At 38.8% G+C, this 24,598-nt stretch overlaps 1 protein-coding gene across 5 annotated transcripts in view; it reads left to right on the top strand.

Annotated features, from left to right (window-relative positions):
* The window catches only part of Wnt2 (Wnt oncogene analog 2), a 114,935-nt gene that overhangs the window by 86,760 nt on the left and 3,577 nt on the right, over window positions 1-24,598 (top strand). Inside the window, exons 3-6 of one of the 5 annotated variants that reach the window (XM_074105102.1) lie at window positions 11,175-11,300; window positions 11,691-11,788; window positions 21,800-21,911; window positions 22,593-22,752. In XM_074105102.1, coding sequence (XP_073961203.1) covers window positions 11,175-11,300; window positions 11,691-11,788; window positions 21,800-21,911; window positions 22,593-22,752 — 496 coding nt within the window. Of the gene's footprint in view, window positions 1-11,171; window positions 11,301-11,497; window positions 11,561-11,690; window positions 11,789-21,799; window positions 21,912-22,592; window positions 22,753-24,598 lie in introns of those variants that run through there. The other 4 variants (XM_074105103.1, XM_074105101.1, XM_074105105.1 and 1 more) reach the window with 4 other exon arrangements.

The raw sequence follows: 24,598 nt of genomic DNA, 5'->3' as shown, positions 1-24,598 counted from the left end.
AGTAAAAACATAAATAGGAAAAAGAAGAAAATAAGAGATTATGTGCTGTAGTGTGATGCCAAAAACTCAGCTCAGCATAATTATCTTAAAAGCTTGAAATAACATATTCAAGATATATTTTATTAACTGGTTGATTTTACGGCTCGTTAAATTGGATGGTGGGTATTACAGAACTAGAATATACAACACACACATCCACATGCATATACCTAGCTGAAAAGCTATAAGTGTTTGAATACTGAATTTCACCCACATCGGTTCAGCTGTTTAGACGTGAGAAGGTAACAGACTTACAAACTTTCGCATTTATAATAGTGGGAAGTACAAAGAGGCAGTTTTAAGGTACCCTTCAAGATTGCAAAATATATAAATAAAATATATGTTCGTCCGGACTTAGCTATTATTTCAAGTGAAATATAGACCGTGAAATATCTAAATAATCAAGTACGGTCCTACTTTGAATAATCGACGTTATTACCCAGATGCGGCTATTTCTTATGGTAATACAAACGGCGTTAAGAGGGCTCTGTGCCTATTTTTGCTTTAATACAAGTATAGGAAATGTACCGCTTAAAGGTCTCTACCAGTGACACCGTATCATGCCATGACCGCAATAGGAACGTGACAGGAACGGTATGTAAATAAATAAATATCATGGCATACTTGACACCAATTGACCTAGTCACACCAATAGATACTAGGAAACGGATAAACATACTTATGTAGATAAATACTTACAATACAATACAATACAAATATTCTTCTAAATGGTTCGTACCAACGACCCTCTGCTTGAAAGGTCATAGTTCATAGCACTAGACTACCACGGCCTAATTAAATGAAGATATTCTAGTACATATATTTATTATATTACTAGCTGTTGTCCACGTAGAGTTCGTTTATCGCTATCCCGCGGGAACTATGCAATTTTCCGGGATAAAAACTATTCTATGTCCTTCCTCGAGACTCAAACTATCTGTATACCGAATTTCATCAAAATCAGCTCAGCAGTTTAGACGTGATGAGGTGACAAACAAACAGACTTACAAACATTCGCATTTATAATATTAGTGGGATATAAATGCTGGACTGTACAATGTAAGAATACTTTCATTGATATTTTAACATCTCCCATAATTCCTTAAACAGAACTGACAGCGCCCTCTTAACCTTATCTCGTTTGAGATAAGGCTAAACCAAAAGTGGTATAACGCATGTAGTTACTTACAAGCAACAGATAAGAGAATGGGAATCACTTGGCAAAGCCTTAGACCACTAAACCAACCGGAGGAGTCAACGATGGGTCTATCCTTCATCTGCCAAAGTAAATATGATCAGGGCACAACTAGTGTGTGTGTTCTAGGGAAGAGTATCAAGGAACTATGAAGCATTTCGTTTATATGTCCCACTGCAGGGCACAGACCTCCTCTGAGAATGAGAGAGCTTGGGCTGGGGCCGTAGTTCTCACACGGGCCCAGTGCGATTCGTGAAATTCACACGCGCCATTGATTTTTGCAGGTATAAACAAGTTTCCTCACTTTGTTTTCCTTCACCGTAGAGCTTATGGTAAAGTTCAAAAAAAATTGAAAGTTGTTAGCCCAGACACAAACCCACGACCGTTTTGCTTAAAAGCATAGCAGAAGCAGAAACTTTGGATACGGTCACAATTTAACTTCTAAAAAAGGTTCACTGTGCGTGGCAAAAAGTTTCGAAAGACACGAACTGTAGTAAACTGCCAGCTACCTATTAAGCAGATTAATATATTATTTAGGTACATCATATTAAGTACATATTAAAATTTCATTTGAAAGCCTAGTGCAAATGCCCGCAAAGAGCATATTGCCTTGAAAATTACAAACACAAAATTAATGATAAGCTGGTCTAAAAATTTAAGATAATGATGATTTTGCCATTTTCATACAATTTTAATTAATTTTATAAGTTTAACGGCGATAATAGATAGCTGTACGTTACTAAATAACTCAGACATAAAGATAATAGGTTTTTATAGAATAGCAAGCACAACGCCTCCGGTTGATTTAATACTCTAAGGGCTAGAACAGGTTTAACATAAAGGGCATTTAGAATCTATAATGAAAGACAAGAAAATGGGCTTTTGAATAATTTTATTATTCTACTGGACGATTTTATATGGTCACCTACGTCCATTTCTGAGCACAGGCATCATCTCACAACTAAAGGGTTTGGACCTTAGAGTGACCATGGAAGTAGCAAACGTATAGGCCGAAAATTTAGGTCAACTTCTTAATTCATCATCATCATTAGTGATCGGCCATCGGAAGCATTTTATGACTCTTTGAAGTCCTACGTAATGAATAGTAATGAATAATATGGATAAGTCGGTGTTGTTCAAAATAAAACCACACATTCTAAAAAAAATACTGAATTTAATTTGTTATAGTAAATAATCATTATTTTTTCTATGTTTAATATGTCAATCGATTCCTTTTAACATTGAGGATCCATTTATATAAATTATGGCCTGTGCTTCATAATCATATCATAGGTAATATAAATGTTAAAACCTTGTTAGTAACTCAATAAAAAAACATACACATGTAGTAGGTAAACAAATTGTGCAAGAAATTAAATAGTCATGTCCATGTAATAATTTCGTCATCAAATTGACATAAAATGCTTCCGATGGCCGATCACTAATCATCATCCACAAAAATGTTTTTATTCAGTAAAAGAATTCCTATCAAAGAGTGTATGTAGATACAATATACATTGAATAATTAAATACAATTTCAATTATATTATGCTAGCACTCCTTATATAATATAATATACAAAACGGTTAGGTACTTGTAACTAATCGTTTTTAAAAGTACTTACTGAAATGACAGACTCTAAATGAAAATCATACGTAAATCAGTGTAAGTTCAACCAACAGTACTTCATTCAAACAAAATTTTGCAAGTTTTCCTTCATGTATACAATAAGCACTTACGCAGACAAAGTTGTACTGAGGGATTTCAATTATTAAGTTAGGCTTCAACTCGACTCCCTATTGTTTAAATTGTTCATCTGTAGCCGAAACTCTTTATTCATAGATTGTAAACCTGACAACTGTAACAACAACTTATCTATAATTTATCTTATTATTGTAAAATTAACATGTAATACTTAAATAATTATGACTGTGGATTGGATATACATAAACTAGCCGTTACCCGTGACTGCGTCCGCATAGAATTTGTTTATCGCTATTCCGCGGGAACTATGCAATTTTCCGGATAAAAACTATGCTATGTCCTTCTCCGGGACTCAAACTGTAGACCGATTTTTCATCTAAGTAAATCGGTTCAATGGTTTAGACGTGATGAACAAACAGAAAAACAGACTTCCAAACTTTCGCATTTATAATTCGCACGCCGGTTTCCGGTAGGATATGCTAGATACTTAAGTCCATCCCAGCTATATACGTCCCACTGCAGGGCACAGGCCTCCCCTCAGAATGAGAGAGCTTGGGCAGTAGTTCCCACTCGGGCCCAGTGCGGATTGGGAACTTGATACACACCATTGAATTGCTTCTTAGGTTTGTGCAGGTTTCCTCACGATGTTTTCCTTCACCGTAAAGCTCGTGGTAAATTTCAAATGTAATTCCGCACATGAATTTCGAAAAACTCAGATGTGCGAGCCGGGGTTTGAACCCACGATCCTCTGCTTGAGAGGCCATAGGTCAAACCACTCGGCCACCGCGGCCAAATTAAGTACTGTTATATTATATTCCACCTGTTGTAACCATATTCAGCGAGTAAATTATCATTCATTCATTCATCCCAACCTACGAGTACATCCCACTGCTGGGCACAGGCCTCTCCAGAATGAGAAAACTTGGGTCGTAGTTCCCACGCGGGTCCAGTGCGGATTGGGAACTTGACACCCACTGAATTGCTTCATAGGTTATTTATGCAGGTTTCCTAGCAATGTTTAACCCTGCATAACCGCATTCAAAATTATCTGTCTTGTTGTGTCGTGACGCATCAGAACTGTATCAGTTTCATACATTCTATATGGTTGCGTTCACATTTATCTGATGCAGTGTGTTGTGACGGCTTGTGTTGTGTCGCATCACAAGCTATAGAGAGTGAGAGAGACAGAGAACATCACAACACAACACGACAGGTAATGTGAATGCGGCTAAATGCTCGCGGTAAATTTCAAATGTTAATTGAGCACATGAGTCTCTGCTTGCTAGTAAGTTAGAAAGTGCCGAATATTCTTTATGTTTCGCTACATTCTTTCGCGCTTTTCTTTATTTGCTACAAAGTGGCCGAATTTTGTCTGTTTCCATTGCATTCGTTTCATTTCCGTCTCTAATTTTTTAAAATGTATCATCACCCTGTTGTCATCTCTATTGCTAAGACATATGATTAGGGATGCCAGCTATTGGGACAGTGGCAAGCACTCGTACGTTTACCTTACAAAGGCAAACCTGAAAATAATCTTATTTGATTGCTTAGAACGATTCTTGTCCGTGAGCGGTTAGTTCCAAAGGAATGCCGAAAAGTTTGAGGGCTCTACGGCATAGATGTCGCTAGCGTCGCTGCTTAAGTGATTGGGAAGACACCCAGCTGAATGAGATGCATAGGGAATTCGTGTCGGTACCGTTGACCATCATGGTGTAGCGGTATAGCACGCGGTACGGATTACCTTGGTTCGTGACGCATCAGTGATCAGTTTATTTTCTTATTTTTCACATTTATTTGTGCAGTGTGTTTTCAGTTTGTGTTTTCGCATCACAGTAAAGAGTGAAAGACAGGAAATAAACACAACACGACAGGTAAATGTGAATTCGGCTAAATGCTCGCGGTAAATTTCAAATGTAATTTCGCACATGAAGTTCTAAAAACTGCTTTTTTTTTTATTCGACTGGGTGGCAAACGAGCAAGAACGAGCGAGCTTGCTTGCTAGTAAGTTAGAAAGTGCCGAATATTCTTTGCTTCGCTACATTCTTTCGCGCTTTTCTTTATTTGCTACAAAAGTGGCCGAATGTTTGTCTGTTTCCATTGCATTCGTTTCATTTCCGTCTCTAATTAAATGTATCAAAGGTAAACGTCCGAGTGCTCGACACGCTAAGGCCCAATAAACGTCACCCTGCTGTGATCTCTATTGCTAATGACATAAGATTAAAGATGCCAACTATTGGGACAGTGGCAAGCACTCGTACGTTTACCTTACAAAGGCAAAACCTGAAAACCTTTATCACTAAAACTACTGCTATTATCATAGATCTATTTCAAAACACGAAGTTATCAACCAGGAAACATAATTTCACCATAATCGGTTAAGTAAATCTTTCAATATAGCAACCAGTTTTACCCACTCGTTGGTCTGTTCTATAATTATATGATTTATTTTAGATAGTGGCGCCGGCGCAGAGTTGACAACTCTGTAGCAGCTGATTGGTTGATTTGAAATGAAGAGGCGTTCTGATTGGTCGGTTGGTTTAAGGACAACCCGTTCACATTGGTGTAAATTCAATTATTATTATAAATGTAGAAGTTTTATGTGCGTGTGTGTGTGTTTTTATTATTTCACAATAAAACGGCTGGATCTATTTGGATGAAATATGTTCTGGCTGGATTTCTAGAATAATACATATAGGCTACTTTTCATCATGATGTTTTCATGTTCATCCAGGCGTGGAAACTCGATTTCTTTAAATTAAAACTACCATGAGACAATGTTCGAAACATGCAGTCCACGCCACGTCTACTAATTCTCGATATAAAATATGTCAACTGCATTACTTTTTTTTCCCAAATAACATAACATCTAAAAAGAAAACCAAGATTTTATTATTACGATTGCAGGAAAATTTATCCAGGTGTTTTTTATTTACGTAACTATTAAAAGTCTTTGAATGCTCTTTAATTTTAAGCTATGGCTCGCAAGGTTTACTATACTAACTCACAAAGCCACTTTGTTAAGTTTTTAACGGGAGATGGAAAATGCTTGAGCCATAAGTATGCGAACGTACAGATCAACTGAATAATGTCTTTCTATCGTATTTTATCAGATAAGGTCGCATTTATCTCTCTTTCTCAATTAGTTACAAACTAAGAAATATGATGGCAAATTTCTGTAGGTACTCGTTCGTTGTTCAAGCCTTTGAGTATTGTATATCAACGGATAGAAAAGTGCCGGTAGTTTTCAGTCACGTCAATTTGACCAATTACCCAACTCATTTGTTAGAACAATAAATATATAAAGCACCTTCCTGCCGCCATAAATCAGGGTTTAATAAGCCCCGCGCGAGTGGGCGGTGCCGTGCGATAGATAATGCGAGAACTTGCACTAGTTTCACTACATTGCGGTATTTGTTTGATCAACTGAATTTATTGTCCCTCAATAATACGCAATGTACAACTTGCATGCAAGCTCTTGCATCGTCTAAAAGGGGCTTCTCTAACTCATTAATATACGTTCTCAGAGGTGTCAATTTAGCTACGGAGTTGCAGAAATTGTTTTGCTGGCCGTTTGTTTGTTTATGTTTATTGGCACAGGTAGGTAAAGTTAATATCTGCGAAGTAATTCAAAGTCAATATCGAAGTCAAAGGTTTTCATCATCATCATGTCAGCCGAAAGACGTCCACTGCTGGACATAGGCCTCCCCCAAGGCTCTCCACTCAGACCGGTCTTGTGCTTTCCGCATCCACCGCGATCCCGCAAACGACGCAAAGTTAGCTCCATCTTGTTGGAGGCCTACCGACAGCTCGTCTCCCGGTCCGCGGACGCCATTCGAAAACCTTCTGACCTTGACCTTCTGTCACTCAGAGGGCTATGGAGAGGGCTATGCTCGGGGTTACTCTGCGGGATAGAATTAGAAATGATGATATCCGCAGTAGAACTAAGGTTACCGACATAGCCCGAAGAATTGCAAAACTAAAGTGGCAGTGGGCGGGGCACATTGCTCGCAGGACTGAAAGTTTTTATTTGCACTTTATTTTGTGCTAACACAGTTGCTAAGCTGTTTCAGGCTAGAGTGGATAGGCTGTTGCTGAACCAGTGAGTTTTTCTTTTCTTGTACTTATAGTTAGTGTGTACAGTCACCAGCATCAATATCTGACACATCAAAGCGTGCATAAATATCTGATACGACTCGAGTTCTAGGGCCGGTAGAATGTGTCAGATATTTTTGCACGCTCCGCTGTGGTAGATATTAATGCAGGTGACTGTATATAGTTCTTAGCATATTAAACGTAGCGTAGAACAGTCAAGCTCTTAAACTTCTTAGCAAAAATTTGATCAATAACATGTGAACACGGCTCTATAATATTGTTAACGGCATAGAAGCGTGCTCAGATACTTTTGATCGAATTTTTGCCCAGAAGTTTAAGAACATTAATTCAATTAGTGTGTATTCCCAATCTGCACTGCAATGGTCCCGTGGGAACTTCAACCCAAGCTCACTCGTCCTGAAAGTAGACCTGTACGAGTACTAAGTACTGGGTTCGTTCGGTATAAACGTTAATTTAGAGTATTTAAAACCACCAATTAATTGATGTAATTTTTATGAGCTGTCAATAAGATTTCCCCATAGATTTTACATAGGAATAGTGAGCTATGACGTAAAGTCGACTATTTATTTGTTTAAAGCAAGTAAAAATTTAAAACCATTTTTAATTGAGAATTAAATCAAACCTTGTAATTATAACGAAAAATCAGGTAAATCAGGTATTTTAACGAAGTAAAAGTAAACATTCAATGTAGGCAGCTCCGCCTCTGTAAATGGTAATTGTTAATTCATAATTGGTAAAACCTATTAAGAAACTTCCGTCTGTCCGTCTGTCTGTATAAGGCGACAGTTAATTTGTAGGAGATGTATAAATGTATTAAGGTTATTAGCGACCCGTGCTCTTTCACCAAAATGCTTCATGTTTTGTCGTTAGCGGACGTACATATTCTGGAATTTGAAAAAAAAAACTTAATATTTTTACCGTGAGCGTGCTTTGCCAATTAGACCAAAGTCTCGGCCTACCCCTTCGAATAAATCCCACCATTCTAATATCACTAATATTATAAATGCGAAAGTTTGTAAGTCTGTTTGTTTGTTACTGCTTCACGTCTAAATCGTAAATTCCGCCAGATCACAAAACAAAACAAAACGTTGGCCAGGCATATCACGACGATGTGCCTGAGAAACAATACGGTAGCTCGATTAGAGCAACGCATTCGTCGATATTCCTAGCTCTATACCGGGCACATCATGCTATGCCGAGAAAAAGAAAAATTTAGGTACGACGAGCGAAGGGAGGAGTGGTTAGTATGAATTGTGACCACAACGCACGAGCCGATCGAGCGAAGCGAGCGTGCCACGGCAGCGGCCGGCGAAGTGCCAGAACCGATATGGCGGCGTTTCATGATATGCCTAGGAATTTCATGATCTGCCTAAACTGGCCAAATCATGAAATGGCGACGTTTCATGGTTAGGAATTTCATGATCTGCCTAAACGTCACTAGGCAAATCGTCAAACGGTGAGGTTTCAATGATATGGCGGATGTCCCTTAGCCAATTCATGAAATGGCACCATTTCACGATATGCCTAGAAATTTCGTGATCTGACGGATCTTACGATCGGCCGCCGACATACACATTTTTTGAGTCCCGGGGAAGGACATAGGATAGTATTTATCCCAGAAAATTGCATAGTTCCCGCGGGATAGCGATAACCGAATACTACGCGGATGGGGACGACCCCCACGAGGGCAACAGCAACCTTTACCTTTATGTCATATTGACATTAGTAAGACATCCGATACATTTGCTAAAGAAATCATAACATAACCGATTATGAAATGGTTCCACCCTGGTACATGATTCAGTTACCTCGACTTGTATGTAGAACTTCAAAATCTGTCAATATTTGTAACAGTCGGAAGCGTCAGAATACAGCCTTCATTAATACTCGCCCGGTAATGACGGACCAATTAACAGGTCGCCGCCGGCGCCCACACGCGCGAAACGCGGGTCTGTCAACGCAGCGCATGGGCGAAAGCGAAGGATTTATTTGACACCAGCTGATGCCCGCGACTCCGCCTGAGAATAATTCTTTTGTCGGTTTCCTGCGGGATCTACGCAATAATACGGAATTCAAACTATACTACACATTTATGTAACTAACTAACTATACTGTAGTTGTATTGTAGTGTCACAAAGGTCAAGCATGATTATGACTGGTTTCACACGCTTAGGGAAAAGCGTAGCCATGCCACCACCCTCGACTATCTGGGGGTGAATACACATGTCGCGTGTGGCCGGGGAATCCTATCCCGAATCGGGCTTTTGAGTCACGAACGCAAGTGTGTTGATGCCACTAAAATCATCTGTTAAAGATCAAAGCTAAATAACTAAAATAACATCATCCAAAATAAAAATAGTATTCGATTGACTTCATAAAAACGCCGGTAGCAAAACATATAAAAACTATGACATACAACCGTTATCAGTTTTATTACACGTTTAGAAAGTATGATTGGTTTATTAATTAGGACAAGAAATATAATGGGTTGGACTTAATAATTACCTATGTATAATTAATATTAATAATCACAACGTTATTGGTTTTTAATATACGTAGGTGTTGTTGATTGTAGGGAAAGTATAGTTATTAAAAATAATGAGCCAAATAAATATTTGTTATTAATTTTTAAAGTTAGTTACTAGTCATTTGCCCTGCGGCTCTCCGTGTTCTCCCACGGTATTTTCACGGGAATTTAAAGTTTATCTACGCGGTCAACCGCTAGTGCGAAATTCCCATAAAAATTATTAGATATTTTATTATTTTTATCGTATTTGTTCCGAGATTAAGCATCACAAGTTTTCATTTAACTTCATATTTTTTTGTTTGCTTTAAGGGGCTGTTTCACCACCACTCTCCACTCGAGAACCTTTCGGCCCCAACGACCATCTGTTCTCCGTGCTACATGGCCTGCCCATTGCCACTTCAATGAGCTAATTTGCTTGGCTATGCCGGTGACCCTTGTTCTTCTACATTGCATTTCTGATTTGATCCCGTAGAGAAACCCCAAGCATAGCTCTCTTCATAGCTCTATGAGCAAAATATTTTTTTTTAGCAAAGATTTATTTGGCAATGCAAACACAGTCGATTAAAACTACACTCAGTAAAAAAAAAGCTTATGTTAAATAAAATTTTAGCAAAGATTTATTTTAACGGTCTCTAAAAGACTCATTTAATGATTGAAGAAGACTCGGAAACAAGTCTTCGTAATTTTCAATCATACTCGTATCTCCCGATCCAGAATTGAATCCGGTTCCTTAATCACTAGGCAAAGATGGCCGTCGACTATTTCGCCGATATTGTTGTGACACTCCGTAAATGATGATGTCAGTAAACATTTGTGTGTTGTGTTCCAATAACGGTGCCCGCATTGTCGTGTCGTATTAGTCATCGTGAGAACCGTTCTATAAGTGTTTACTCTGCAATGGGTCTGATGGTCTGATGACATTCTGGTTCCTTTTATCCGCATTTGGTAGCGACCAATCGCATTGACAGTTGCCTCGCATATACTGGTCGCCGATCTACTCAAATATTATATTTAAATGCAATTAGTTACAACTATTTAGCTGATGGTTGTGTATTTTTGTGGAACTTTACAAGTTTTTTTTTGTGGGGTTTGATGGGGCACGGAAAAAAAAGATTTGCTAACAGTAACAAAAAAAAATTTGCTTGTAACATAACTTGAGTGACTACAAAACTAAGGCCTACTTAGTAGCTAAAAGTTAGGTGATGTCTTACAAAATCAGTTTTGCAATATTGGCTTCATTTTGATTCCTAATTAGTAAATTTTGACCAAACGTCAAGTAGTCAAACTAATTCAGCTATTTTTTGCAAAAAAAAATCTTGCTTGTAACATAACTTGAGTGACTACAAAACTAAGGCCTGATTATGTAGCTAAACAGTCCTAGATGATCTCTTTACAACAAGCATTTTGCGGCGTATTGGCTTCATTTTGCGATACCGGTAGTGTAAATTTCGGCGTGAATGGTCACTGACACACTAGTTCAGCTATTTTTTCATGGTGATAAAACCATTGGAAAATGAATCATTTCCTCATCAATAAACGGTAAAGCTGAGTATATTTAGGAGATTGCTAATGTACCCTGTTCTTTGTCCACAGCAGCACTAGAAGCGGCGTGTCTCTGGGCGCGCACCTGGTGTGCGCTCGCGTCGCTGGACTGACAGACAAGCAGCGCGCGATGTGCCGCGCCGCGCCCGCCGCCATCGCTGCCGTCGGCGACGGACTCAGGTACTGACGTCATTGTATCAGATGGCAGACGTCGTCTGGTCAGTCAACGATGATGACGACTGGCGGACAGGCAGCGAGCGATGTGCCGCGCCGCGCCGGCCGTCATCGCTGCCGTCTGCGACGGACTCAGGTACTGACGTCATCGTGTGAGACGTCAGACATTGACAGGTCAGTCGACGATGACGACGACTGACGGACAGGCAGCGGGCGATGTGCCGCGCCGCGCCCGCCGCCATCGCTGCCGTGGGCGACGGACTCAGGTACTGACGTCATCGTATCAGACGGCATACAATAAGAAGATATTAGATTAGATAGATAGATAGACATATTAGACGTAAGTACATGAAGATAAGATAATGACGCCGTTAATATAGTTTTTTTTATTAACAGAATGGCGTATGCCGAGTGCCGGCATCAGCTTTCAGACCAGCGGTGGAATTGCTCCGGAGTGGGCGACGGCAACGACTTCGGACATGTCATGCCTTTAGGTTGGTATTTTCTTTATATTATGGTCGCAGACATTGGCGCGCATCGGGTCAATTCCAGGGTAGGCAGCTGGTAGTTTGCGCCAATGTCTCTGGCCATATAAATAAAATACCAACCTAAAGGCAAGGTTGGTATTTTCTTTATATGGCCACAGACATTGCCGCGCTTCGGGTAAATTCCAGGGTATATTCCAGCAGCAGCTGCCTACCCTTAATGCAAGCCATGGGCCATATTTGCCTATATATTGTTAGCATGTTTTTGTGTATAATTTGATTTCTACAATGCATTGGTTGTTTGCTGTAGTGCTGTATTTTTTTATTTACAAATAAATAATAAATAAAGGGGCCACAGACATTAATATTATAATAATAAATTCATTTGTTTCGGGCAACTTGGCCCATACCTACAAAAAACCTTACAGACAAACAAAAAATCAAAAACATTTTAACTATTTTGGTGACAAAACAGCTAATAATAAGCCATTTATTTTAGACAGAATCCATAGAGCTTTTTTGTTGGTCGTAGTAGATAGAGGCCACTATCACTAACCCTACAAAGCCGTAAATTTTTTGTTAGACTACCTTAAAGTGGCAAGTGTAAAAAACGTGAGTTATTTATATCTTCAGTTGCATTAATTCGCAGTTAACCTAAGGCAAAAACCTTGGGTTTTTGAATTAATCAATTTTATTAATAGGCTTTTGCTTAAAGTTGTTTATACTAATAGATATCGTGTTCAATCATAAGTCGCTAATGATTTCAAGCCATAAACTTGGTTGTTAATGTGACATCATGACAACACTGCGTGAACACATCATGCAGCGGGGCTACTACTAAACTCGAAACTCGAAGTTCGTATCGTACCGTCCCTCTCGCTTTCGTATTTAATAGTATAGTGTCAGAGGGACCGCACGACACGAACTTCGAGTTTCGTAGTAGCCCTGCAGCACTATTCCACTATTCCCGCTATATTATAAATACGAAAGTTAGTGGGTCTGTGTGTTTGTTACTTCATTACGTCTAAAGTTGAAACGATTTAGATGAATGATAATACAATAGTTTTTATCCCGGAAAATTGCATAGTTCCCGCGGGACAGCGATAAACGAGTTCTGTGCGGCCGGAGTCGGGGGTAACGGCCAGTACTATTATAATACTAGCTGATGCCTGCAAGTTCGTCTGAAAAGAATCCCGCGAGCATGTTTCTCAGAAAATAACCTAAAAAACTTATCAAATTTGATAATTCCCTGACGTTGTCCAAACCAACCAATTTTTAACAAACATAATTTAGTAAAATGGCCACAATTTCAAATCGACTGCTGAATTCTCCAATTCTACTATCCATACTTCCATACTTATATTATAAATGCGAAAGTGTGTTTGTATGTTTGTCCGTCTTTCACACCGTAACGGAGCGACGGATCGTGATTATTGGAATAGAGATAGTTTATGGGCCCGAGAGTGACATAGGCTACTTTTTATCCCGGAAAAATGCACAGTTCCTGAGGGAACAGCGCGTGATAACCGAATACCACGCCGCCGATATTCCCACGGGATAGGGATAAAATCTTGAAATAACAACCACTTGGCTTAGAGTTATGAAATTTGGCACAGTTGCTTTACGTGCAACGGTCATGAAATTCATGATGTAATTTATGGGAATTCCCACGGGAATTTAATAAAATTCCCACTATTTCTTAAAATTCCCACTATTTATTAAAGTGATTTAAATACAAGTGAATCTGCGGGCATAAGCTAGTAAAACAAAAACCATAGAACCGTAGATTTCAAATTTACTATCCTTAGTTTTCATTTATAATGGAACAAGGTTTAACGATACGTCAATTACTTATACTTACCACAATGACGGGTTGTCGTAAAAACAATAATGCTGGTAACATATTGAGAAGTCAAAGATTTTAATCGTGACCGCATCCTCCCATCTTATTTGGTGCAAGGCTTAAACGCAGTAACAAATATAACTCTAGTCTAGGCTACTCCGCAATCCAAAGTTCGTATCGTATCGGCCCTCTCACTCTCTTGTTAAATAATAATAATAATAATAATTATGATTTATTGTACAACAAAAAACAGTAATTTACATTCATATGAGTTCAGGTCTATTAAAGGTACAACTGGGTCATGGAAAAGGTTAACATTCTGTCCCCTAAACTAGGTCAAAACCTGTATCTTAGGGGCTAGAACTTCTAACAGACAAATAAAAAGTGAGGACGGAGTTCCAGTCTAACGAACAGTACAATAAATTTACTTAAAAGACTAAAATAAAACTTAATTTAACACTAATATACACCAGCACATGTATACTAATAATAAAAATAATAATAATAATATTAACAAGAGCAGGACAACATAATACGAAGTTCGAAACATGAACACTATATGAAATTCACAATCCTAATCAGCGACATTGGCACAAATAAGCGAGATGAAAAAAACTCACATTTTTTAACCACATTTTGCCAATATTTGTAAATCAAAAACATTTTTGTTTCAGAGCTTAAACGTTAAAAATTAAGAACCTTTTCGCTTTAATTAATTATCTTAATCCAGATTATCTCTTAGGTGAACTGTAAGACCTAGGCCACTAGCGTCTAAGTAGGAGAAATTAACGTCATTTTGTCCAGTTAAATGTTCCCCTAAAGTTTTTAATCAGGAGACATTGGTTTTGCTAATAAAGTTGTTTAATAGAAACATCGCTGCAGCCTTTCACTTGCACCCAACAATTATGAGATCGTGATTGAGAATTAATAATATTGTTAAGTTAATAACTATCGTAACTTAACACAGGCACACATTGTTACTAGTATAGCTTGCAGCCAGGTCATTGAACTATGATCTTTGCTAAATACAAAAAACTCGTTGCTCTGGAATTAAATAATAAATCACTATTCGTTAGTATTTAATGCCTCACAAATCGAGGCGGGTAGCGTTTGGGTTTTAATTAAAACTTGGGCAGGGAGAGTGAAACTGTTGATATGGTAACAACAGCGCCTGAACTACGAAGTGCAAAATTCGAACATCGTATCTTGCCGTCCCGCTGGCGCTAATATCATTTTATAGGAGAGTGAGAGGGACGGTACGATACGAACTTCGATTTTCGTCGTAAATTCCCCAGAAGAGGGTATTTTTTTTTATTTGACTGGATGGCAAACGAGCAAGTGGGTCTCCTGATACCTGGAACACCAGGGGGATTGCAGATGCGTTGCCAACCTAGAGGCCTAAGATGGGATACCTCAAGTGCCAGTAATTTCACCGGCTGTCTTACTCTCCACGCCGAAACACAACAGTGCAAGCACTGCTGCTTCACGGCAGGATTAGCGAGCAAGATGGTGGTAGCAATCCGGGCAAGCAATTTCGTGGGTAAATAAATATTAATCTAATTAATCTGTCATTTAGATTATCAGAATATATTGAAAATACAAACTGAAAAATAGATGCTCAGAAAAACCATAAAAAGAGACCAGCGCTGGGAATCGAACCCAGGTCCTCAGCATTCCGTGCTGCGTGCTATACCGCTACACCACCACTGGACAGGAGTACAGACACGAGTTTCTCCTATGCAGCACATATCTCAGCTTGTTTGTTTCTTATTTAGGCACTTAAGCAGTGACACTAGCGACATATATGCTTTAGCTCTCATCGAGAAACTTTCAGCACTACATTGGAACTAACTGCTCACCCGGACAAGAGATGTCGCTATTAATATCGATATGGATTTTACGGGATGACCGTAAAAGTAAAAAAGTTGAAATAAAAAATACAAAAAGACTCCAAAAACCAATCTTAATCAGAAAATATTGGTCAACCATTTTTTTCTTTTGTCAATCAAATGAAAGAGATGAAGCGCATCTAAATTTAGGAGTGGCCCGTAACGTCTCGCCGTGCTAAAGTGTCGCCCAGCGTGACATGAAGCAAGCCAGATTAAGGGTTTCGTACATACAAACTCTACTGAACCGACTACACAGATACACGAGCAAAAAAACACAGTCGATTGTTAATAGTCACCAGCACCAATATCTGATACAAGCGTGCATGAATATCTGATACGACTCTTTTTCTAGGGCCGGAAGGACGTGTCAGATATTTTTGCACGCTCAGCTGTGGCAGATTAATGTAAAAATACCGTCCGTATAGTAAAATAATATAGGCATTCTCTGCCTTTTCCCAATACACGTTTCGCTAATGTTTCATTTGCCAACTCAGTATTTTCTCCGAAACTCTTTTTGTCCGGAACTTTCATAAAACAAACCTTACCTAACCTACTGTGTTCTAAGCATAAGAAAATACACTGAGAAAAAATTTTGGTTTCGGAGAAAATTGAGTGTTGGGAAATTAAACAGTTGGCAAATGAAACATTTGACTTTGTTAAAAAAAATGCCTTGCGCATCATAATAAAATGGGCTGAAAAACAATGTCCTGCGCGTGATTCGTCGTGCATCTGACATTGCATCACGCGTGCAAACCAATCCTTTTTGTTTCAGAATTATAACCAATCAACAACATTTAAATCATAAGTAGTTTTGGTTTAAAGTATGTACGCTTCCTGAATTATTATTTATTCGTAGGGTTAAACCACTAGGCGACCACGGCTTTCGACAGTAAATTTAACTTATAAAAACCCGGCTCTGCCTGTCCTCGTAACTTACCCGCAATCTGTGTACGATAAATCTCCATTTTTGCCTAGACGATAATCTTGTTTGCTGTTCGCAGACATAACTCTCGAAACCCGATCGATTACTGTTTATTTATTAACCCGGCCCATCGGAACCGCTGGCTTGTACAATTAAATATTTTATTCATTTTTCAGCCCCCGACGCTAAGGACATAGCTTAGAAGTCTCTTTAGTAACTAATATTACTCACAAAGCTACAAGTTTCAATTTATAAGCGGCAATCTCTTTTCAATGCATAGGTACTGAAAAAAAATAAAAAAAGATCGTAATTTTTGAGCCACTGAAAATACAATGTAAAAAAGAAACAAAAAGCAAGCCTACATTGTGTGGTACAGTCAAGGGCAAAGATATCGACATAGCCAAAATTGCAAAAATATGTATACACGGCCTTAATGTTAAGTGCATAAAGTCATGTATACATATTTTTGTAACTTCGGCCGTGTCGATATATTTGCCAATGACTGTACACTGCCAAACAAAGACTACCGCTTGTAAAGTGTAATTTGTGGCTTCGTGAAATGGCACAGGTCTAAAATAAAGCACTTTTTTGTATAAGTTTGACGCCAGTATCTCTGTCTGTCTGTAGTATCGTAGTTCTCAAACGGATGGACCGATTTCGATGTGTTTTTAGGAATCCGTAGCCAAAATGGCAAAAACGGAACCCTTATGGTTTCGCCATTTCTGTCTGTCTGTCTGTCCGTCCGCGGCTTTGCTTAGGGACTATCAATGCTAGAAAGCTGTAATTTTGCACGAAATATGTAAACTATGCCGACAAAATGGTATAATAATAAAATCAAAAAAAAATTTTTTACAGTACCTCCGATAGCGTGGTGTATCGTTGTATAGTTCTTTTAAAACCATTAGGAGGTTGCTAAAACGATTTTTCAATTCAGTGACTTGTTTGCAAAATATTCAACTTTAAAGTGAAAATTTTCATTAAAATCGAGCATCCCATACCTAAACTTGGAATATTTCGTACAAAATACGAAATCCTTAGAAAAATATTACATAATTTCTTCGTAATGGCTACGGAACCCTATTTCGGGCGTGTTCGACACGCTCTTGGCCGGTTTTTTTAACTTGAGAGCGAGTTTCCTTCCAGTAGTTCTTAGCTATGTTTTATAAAAATCGGTTCGGTTTTTTTGAGGTTATTGAACTTTAAAACTTTGACAAAAAGAAATTAAACCATTTAATAATTTTTTACTTAGATACCTACTCTAAAAAAAGAAGAAATAAACACAAGCTCACTACTACCATTAACATCATCTCAACTCGTACCTAAGTTTTAAAAATGAAATTAAAACACTTGTATGGCTACCGGCGTCAGCCATACATTTAAATAAAAAGCTGAAGTGACCACAAATAAAGGCCGTATCACGCCCACGACTTGATTTATACGCCGGAGCTAATTGACTGTTGGTTCAGCCTGCCATACACACAAACAAACATACATATTTCTATTCTATTCTATAACGGGAGAGTTTTGGGTCATTTGAAACGAAATGTTCGACGTTTGGCGTTAAGTTAAACTAGCTTTTGCCCGCGGCTTCGCCCGCGTGGTATTCGGTTATCGCGCGCTGTTCTCTCGGGAACTGTGCATTTTTCCGTGATAAAAAGAAGCCTAAGCCACTCTCTGGCCCATAAACTATCTCTATGCCAAAAATCACGTCAATCCGTTGCTCCGTTTCGATGTGAAAGACGGACAAACATACAAACACGCACACTTTCGCGTTAATAATATTAGTACCACCATCTCAGCCTATATACGTCCCACTACTGGGCACAGGCCTCCTTTCTGAACAAGAGGGCTTCGGCCATAATTCCTACGCGGGTCCAGTGCGGATTGGGAACTTGACACGCACCATTGAATTGCTTCGCACGTTTGTGCAGGTTTCCTCACGATGTTTTCCTTCACCGCAAAGCTCGCGGTAAATTAAATGTAATTCCGCTCATGAATTTCGCAAACTTAGAGGTGCGAGCCGGGGTTGGAACCCACGACCCTCTGCTTGAGAAGCGATAGGTCAAACCACTAGGCCACCACGGCTTCAGTTATAATATTAGTATAAATTTTATTTTTAGGAACGATTCATCAACCAAGCCTATAAGATAAACGTCCCATAGGAACCACTTCATAGAAAAATCGTCTTAGCAAACCCCTCCATGGTTTCAAAAGACCTATCCAACGATACCCCACACTATAGGGTTAGTCGATAAAAAAAAATCAACCCACTTTACGTCTAGGTACGGGAGCTACACTAAAAAAATCTTTTAGTTTTTTGTATTTAACCACTTTATCAGCGTGACTGATATATATATTCATGCCAAATTACAGCTTTCTAGTACTAACTGACTATGAGATTAGCCGCTGACGGACAGACATTGCGAAACTATAAGGGTTCCTAGTTGACTACGGAACCCTATAAAGTGACATGTAAAAAAGCCCTTGAGCCTACTTACAAAATAAGCGTTTTGATTTTGATTTTGAGCTTGCACGATTTGTAGCGTAAAAGCAAGATAAAAGATCTTAGTTAATTAAATAATTATTTATATTAATGTCATATCAAAATCATTCTGCGGAAGCCGACTCTTCCCAGAAGCTTGTCCCGTCAATTAAGATTTTGTTTATTCATCTCTACGCTAATTGAGTGTTTGTTTACATTTATATGACGTGACAGGCGGTAAACCGATTCGAGGCCGTAAAGCTTTGGTAGTGTTAATTTGGAGTTGTTTCGTCATTTGGAAGTTATGAAGACGGCACACGGGTTAAGTGTGGCATTTAAACGAATGATTATTGAACTTTATTTTAAGATTTATATTCTGTGTTATGTTTTAAAAAAGTCAGTAAGAAATAAATTTGCTTCTTCATCCAACCAATACGAGCAATTGATGAAGTCGAGGAAATTAAATCGCGTACCAGGGTGGGTCATTTTCATAATTAATTACGCTATATGACTTCTTTGGCAGATGTATGGAATCGCAATATGACATGTGGCACCAAGGTTGCACCACGTTACTCGATTCCGTTTCTTTGACTGTATATTTATTTCGGAGATCTCTGAAAGGGCTCTAATTTCGATGAAATCACTATGTGAAGATTTTCAGGTGTGAAAAATCGATCTAGCTTGGTCTTTCTGGGTAAAACCATGACTTCGAGTAGGTACTTATTTCCCTGCTAGCAATTATGTCAAAAACATTTTTGTGAATCAGCTATTTTCTGGCTTTGCTTACGTTATTCTAATTTTACTTGGATTAAATTCTCTCGAAATGGTTTTCGACTTATTATACACTGCAAAATATAGACATCACCAATTTAATCATTTGTCAACCTATTAAAAGTTAAAAGAATATATTCATTAGATAGAAAAAAAAACAGTTAAATACATTAACAATAACAAACAAAGTTCGTTATTAGGTCTAGGCAGGTTTTTTAACTTTGATAGTTTAATTCTTTTGCGCACATTTTTTCAATTTTCGAATATCGTTTTCAAATGATGTGATTGCAAAAATCCATTTCCGTTATTAGAAATCTCACAGAATCCTGACACCAAAGTCTCAACACCAACGCTTCCTTTTAAATCGAACTTGGTTGACAGCAAACGGGTCTATGTCTATCTGAGGTAGAGACTAATTGACGTATTAGGCTGTCTTGCCACGCGGCTTGTCACGGAAATAGGCTTAGGGCTGCTGTCCACGAGACCAGCTATAAAGTGGGTCCATATCGGCTCGCATACTCGTTGAAAGTCCGAATGTAATGTTTAACAGAATGATCGTTTGTCATAACTTTTTTTTCTCTGAATCCAATAATTGTTCAGAATTGTTATTACACAAACCAAACCTAACCTCTACGGTTTTCTATAGGATGACCATTTAAAATTGTCAGTATAATTTACAGTTTCAGTGGGAAAAAAAATATGACAAATGATGATTCGCACACACATTACGGTATGACTAGCGAAAAGTATGCGAACTTTGGCGCTCCCCTATAAAGTATAAAGTATAGACAAGGGTAAAAAATCGAGTAGTATCGCTGAGGTAGTACGGATCAGAGACATCAGAGTTAACTACATAGCATCGAGTTTATTATTATTATTCCCTACCCGTATGTGAGGCAATTTGCCAATATCAAAGTCAAAGTCAAAATATCTTTATTCAATTTAGGCTTATAATATAAATGCGAAAGATTGTGTGTTTGTATCTTTGTCCGTCTTTCACGTCGAAACGGAACGACGGATCGACGTGATTTTTGGCATAGAGATAGTTTATGGCCAAAAAAAGAGAGTGACATAGGCTTACCTTCTAGGAAAAATGCAGTTCCGAGGGAACAGCGCGCGATAACTGAATTCCACGCGGGCTAAGCTAGTTATAATATTTTTAAACAGATTTACAATGTTACTAGTATTAGGTTTTAATACGCCATCGCCCTATTGTTAATGTTATTCATGCATTCAGAGGCTACATTTCAATCAGCTGTCACTTGGTCTTGCAAATGTAAATATTATTGTGATATTATGCCATCGCCGCGCACTTAGATTAAATTAAAACAAACATGAAATTAGACCACAAGTAATGATACTACTAGACTTAACCACGGATTTGCTCGCTAACAATAAGGTATGGTTTAATTCATTATCACCATCAGCCGGAAGACTTATTAAAAATTAATGATTTTACCTATTATTATGAACGGTGCTGTTTCGAAATAATTCCGATCCGCATTGGCGACTTACTTGAAATAGCGTATCTACTGTATTAAAAAATTATGGTTGTGTGACTTCTGATGTAAGTCATTATGTACCATCAGCCAAATATGTGGCATGTGGTCTTCCACCCTAAAGTTGATAATCGTCTGCATGCCATAAAACAGTAATGCCAATAGACATGTCTATCAAATTGAAAGTTCGACTTTAGTGACATAATAATTTGGTAGGAAATTGTTTAAAAATTGATAGACCACTTATTTGACTGATGTACCAATATTCGACTACCTAATTGTTTAAATTAAAAAAAAGTTGATTTTCTTGCCGGATTCTTCTAAGTTTTCTGAACCGGTGGTAGATTTTGACATTCAAAATTGCTCGTTATAGCCTAAACTAAATAAACATATTTCGATTTTGACTATACCTTTATATGCGTACAGTCACCAGCACCAATATCTGACAACCAAAGCGTGCATAAATATCTGATACGACTCTATTTCTAGGTCTTGTCAGATATTTTAGCACGCTCCGCTGTGGCAGATATTAATGCAGGTACATTCTGATCCCGTAAGAATATCAAAATATCTGACAAGACCTGAAAATATTTTTAACAAGATCTTGTTTCCAGCTACTCGCGAAGCTGCCTTCACGTACGCAATCACTTCAGCGGGCGTCACGCATGCGCTGTCCGCTGCGTGCGCGCGCGGCGACCTGCCCGCCTGCGGCTGTGCTAACAACAGGTCAGGAAGATACCGCCCTGTCCTTACAACTAGACTATACTGCTCGCAGAGTACGTAGCTACCAACAAGTCAGTAAAGTACCGATCTGTCGATACAGGCAGACTTTACTAATCACAGGATTTTTAGCTACTCGTATCAACAGGTCAGCATAAAGTAAGATACCGTTCCATTTTCATAACAGGGCCATACTACTCGCATGGTGCTTAGCTACCAACAGGTCAATAAGGTACTGCTCTGTCCTAGCAGTCCTAATCGACGCAGTCCTTATAACAAGACACGACTATACTGCTCGCAGGGTACTTAGCTACCAACAAGTCAGTAAAGTACCTACCGATCAGTCGATACACCAGACTATACTCACAGGATTCTTAGCTACTCGTATCAACAGTAAGGTACCGTCCCATCCTTATAACAAGGACTGTAATGCTCACCGGGCACACGTAGCTACCAACAGGTTAGTAAGATACCGCCCCATGCTTACAATATAACAAGATCGTACTGCTCGCAGGATACCTGCTTAGCTTATAGCTAGCAACAGGTCAGTAAGATACCGCCCCATTGCTACCTCAGTGCTGCCACCTTACCCCGGGTCCACACGAAATGAAAAGATACCAATGTATCTCCTATGTGATACTAGTTTATAAATGTGATGTTAAACTGATGTGGTTTCTCCTTATGCAGGCGAAGATCAACCACGGAGCAGTTCCAGTGGGGCGGCTGCGGCGAGGCGGCGTACGGCGCGCGATTTGCGCGGAGGTTCCTGGATGCGCGGGAGTTGGATGCAGATGCTAGAGGACTGATGAACTTACACAACAACCGCGTTGGGAGGAAGGTGAGCGAGGTATGAGGACAGGGGGGCTACGCAATTGGAAAATCGAAGTTCGTATCGTAAATGCGAAAGTGTGTGTGTATTTGTATATTTGTACGTCTTTCGATTTTTGATTGATTTTCGGCATAGAGTAGTTTATAGGCCAAACAGTGAAATAGGCTACTTTTTATCCCGGAAAAATGCACAGTTCACGAGGGAACAGCGCGCGATAACCGAATTCCGCGCGGGCAAAGTCGCGGGCAAAAGCTAGTATCAAATATTAACGTCAGCGGGACGGCAAGTACGAGTTTTGTACTTCGTAGTGTACTCGTAGGGCCTGGTGGGTTATCATTCGAGTGTTTGTTTCGTATGGTTTCCGTGGGCACATTTTTGTTGGCATGGTAAAAGATTCTGTTACAATTTCCAAGTCTTGTTCAGTTACAGTATCCTCGCGAGTCCTCCCGTACTTTATAAAAAATAAATTAACACTAAGAGATAACGATCGAATGTAAGTACTTTGTAAAGCACAAATTGATCATTGAATTGAATAAAGAAAATTGAAATAATAACCAAAATAAGAAAGCGGTGACCCACGCGTCTTAAGAGAAGTTTCCCTGTCGGCCGCGCGGCCGGGGTAGGTATTCATTTGGGATATTGCTGTCTTTCTCGCTCGTGACATAAGCGCTCGCAGCCGTCCCCCCCATGCCTTCCGCAACGACGTCCGTAATTTATATCGAGATAGCTGTAGGCTAGGGTAAGATTGGGGCTGTTGAATTTTAGGTTTCGTTGTCCTCATAGTATACGAAAAGTATAGCACAGAAATCAATGATATTTTACAATCAAGATATTCATTATATTTTCTATGCCTGTGTTTTTTTCGACTTTTGTAAAAATGCTTTATTATCTTTTTTTTGTTCGACTTTTGAGCTCCTGTAATTCTGATATTACACATTTATATGAAAATCTGAAAAACCACAGGCATAGATAATTACGTCTAGTCCATACATACAAAATTTCATCTATTTCTGTTGCCTAGTTTTCAAATGAGACCGGGACTACGTTTGTATGGAGAATGGAACGAAGAGACTTCTCTTAAGTACTGCATGTATTAAAACAAGTTAGGACTCAGGTTATAGTAGAAGTATAGGACGTCTGAAAATAATCAAAAATGTCATCAAATTCTACAGCCCATTCATAAAAAAATGCGGCCACGAAAATGAGGCAGTTGAATAAAACTATTCGTGGGTGGATTCATAGGTATGGCTCAGATTGAGAAGTTTGAATGGCGGTTGCTGATGTGAGTGGAAGTGACAATTTCTATTACACCCAGGCTCTACACTACGAAGTGCAAAATTTGAATTTCGTATCTTGCCCTCTCGCTGACGCTAATATTTTTAATACAAGAGTGAGAGGGACGGTGCGATACGGACTTCGATTTTCGAATTTTGTAGTAGACCCCCTGATATTAGTCTCTTGGAACTGTTCGACGTGGATTGTTGGGAAGAAAGAGAGCGAGCAGGAGTCTAAGTTAAAAACCGACTCAAAATTTTTGCTGGGTACTAACTATAATAGGGTTTTTACAACTCAATTTTATACAAAATAACGACACATTGTGTGCTATTACATTTCTTTAATTACGACAATAAATTCCAACTCAAAAATCGAATAACCGCCGCGAAAATAATGGCATCTCATAACCACAGACAAAAAATAATCACAAAACAAAGACATCATTAAGTGCGTTTAAAAATACGTAATGATCGTTGCATGCGAGCGGGCGATTAAAAAAGTTGAAAACAAAATGGTGGCATCAAAATGGCGGGTACAAATAATGTGTCGATGGTTATAACTAGTTCTGTAAGCGTTAATATCTGTCTTA

This window comes from Choristoneura fumiferana, chromosome 22 (genome assembly GCF_025370935.1).
Source record: "Choristoneura fumiferana chromosome 22, NRCan_CFum_1, whole genome shotgun sequence".
NCBI classification, from domain to species: Eukaryota; Metazoa; Arthropoda; class Insecta; order Lepidoptera; family Tortricidae; genus Choristoneura; species Choristoneura fumiferana.
The sequence above is the reverse complement of the archived record's forward strand: the minus strand, read 5'-3'. Positions and strand labels throughout refer to the sequence as shown.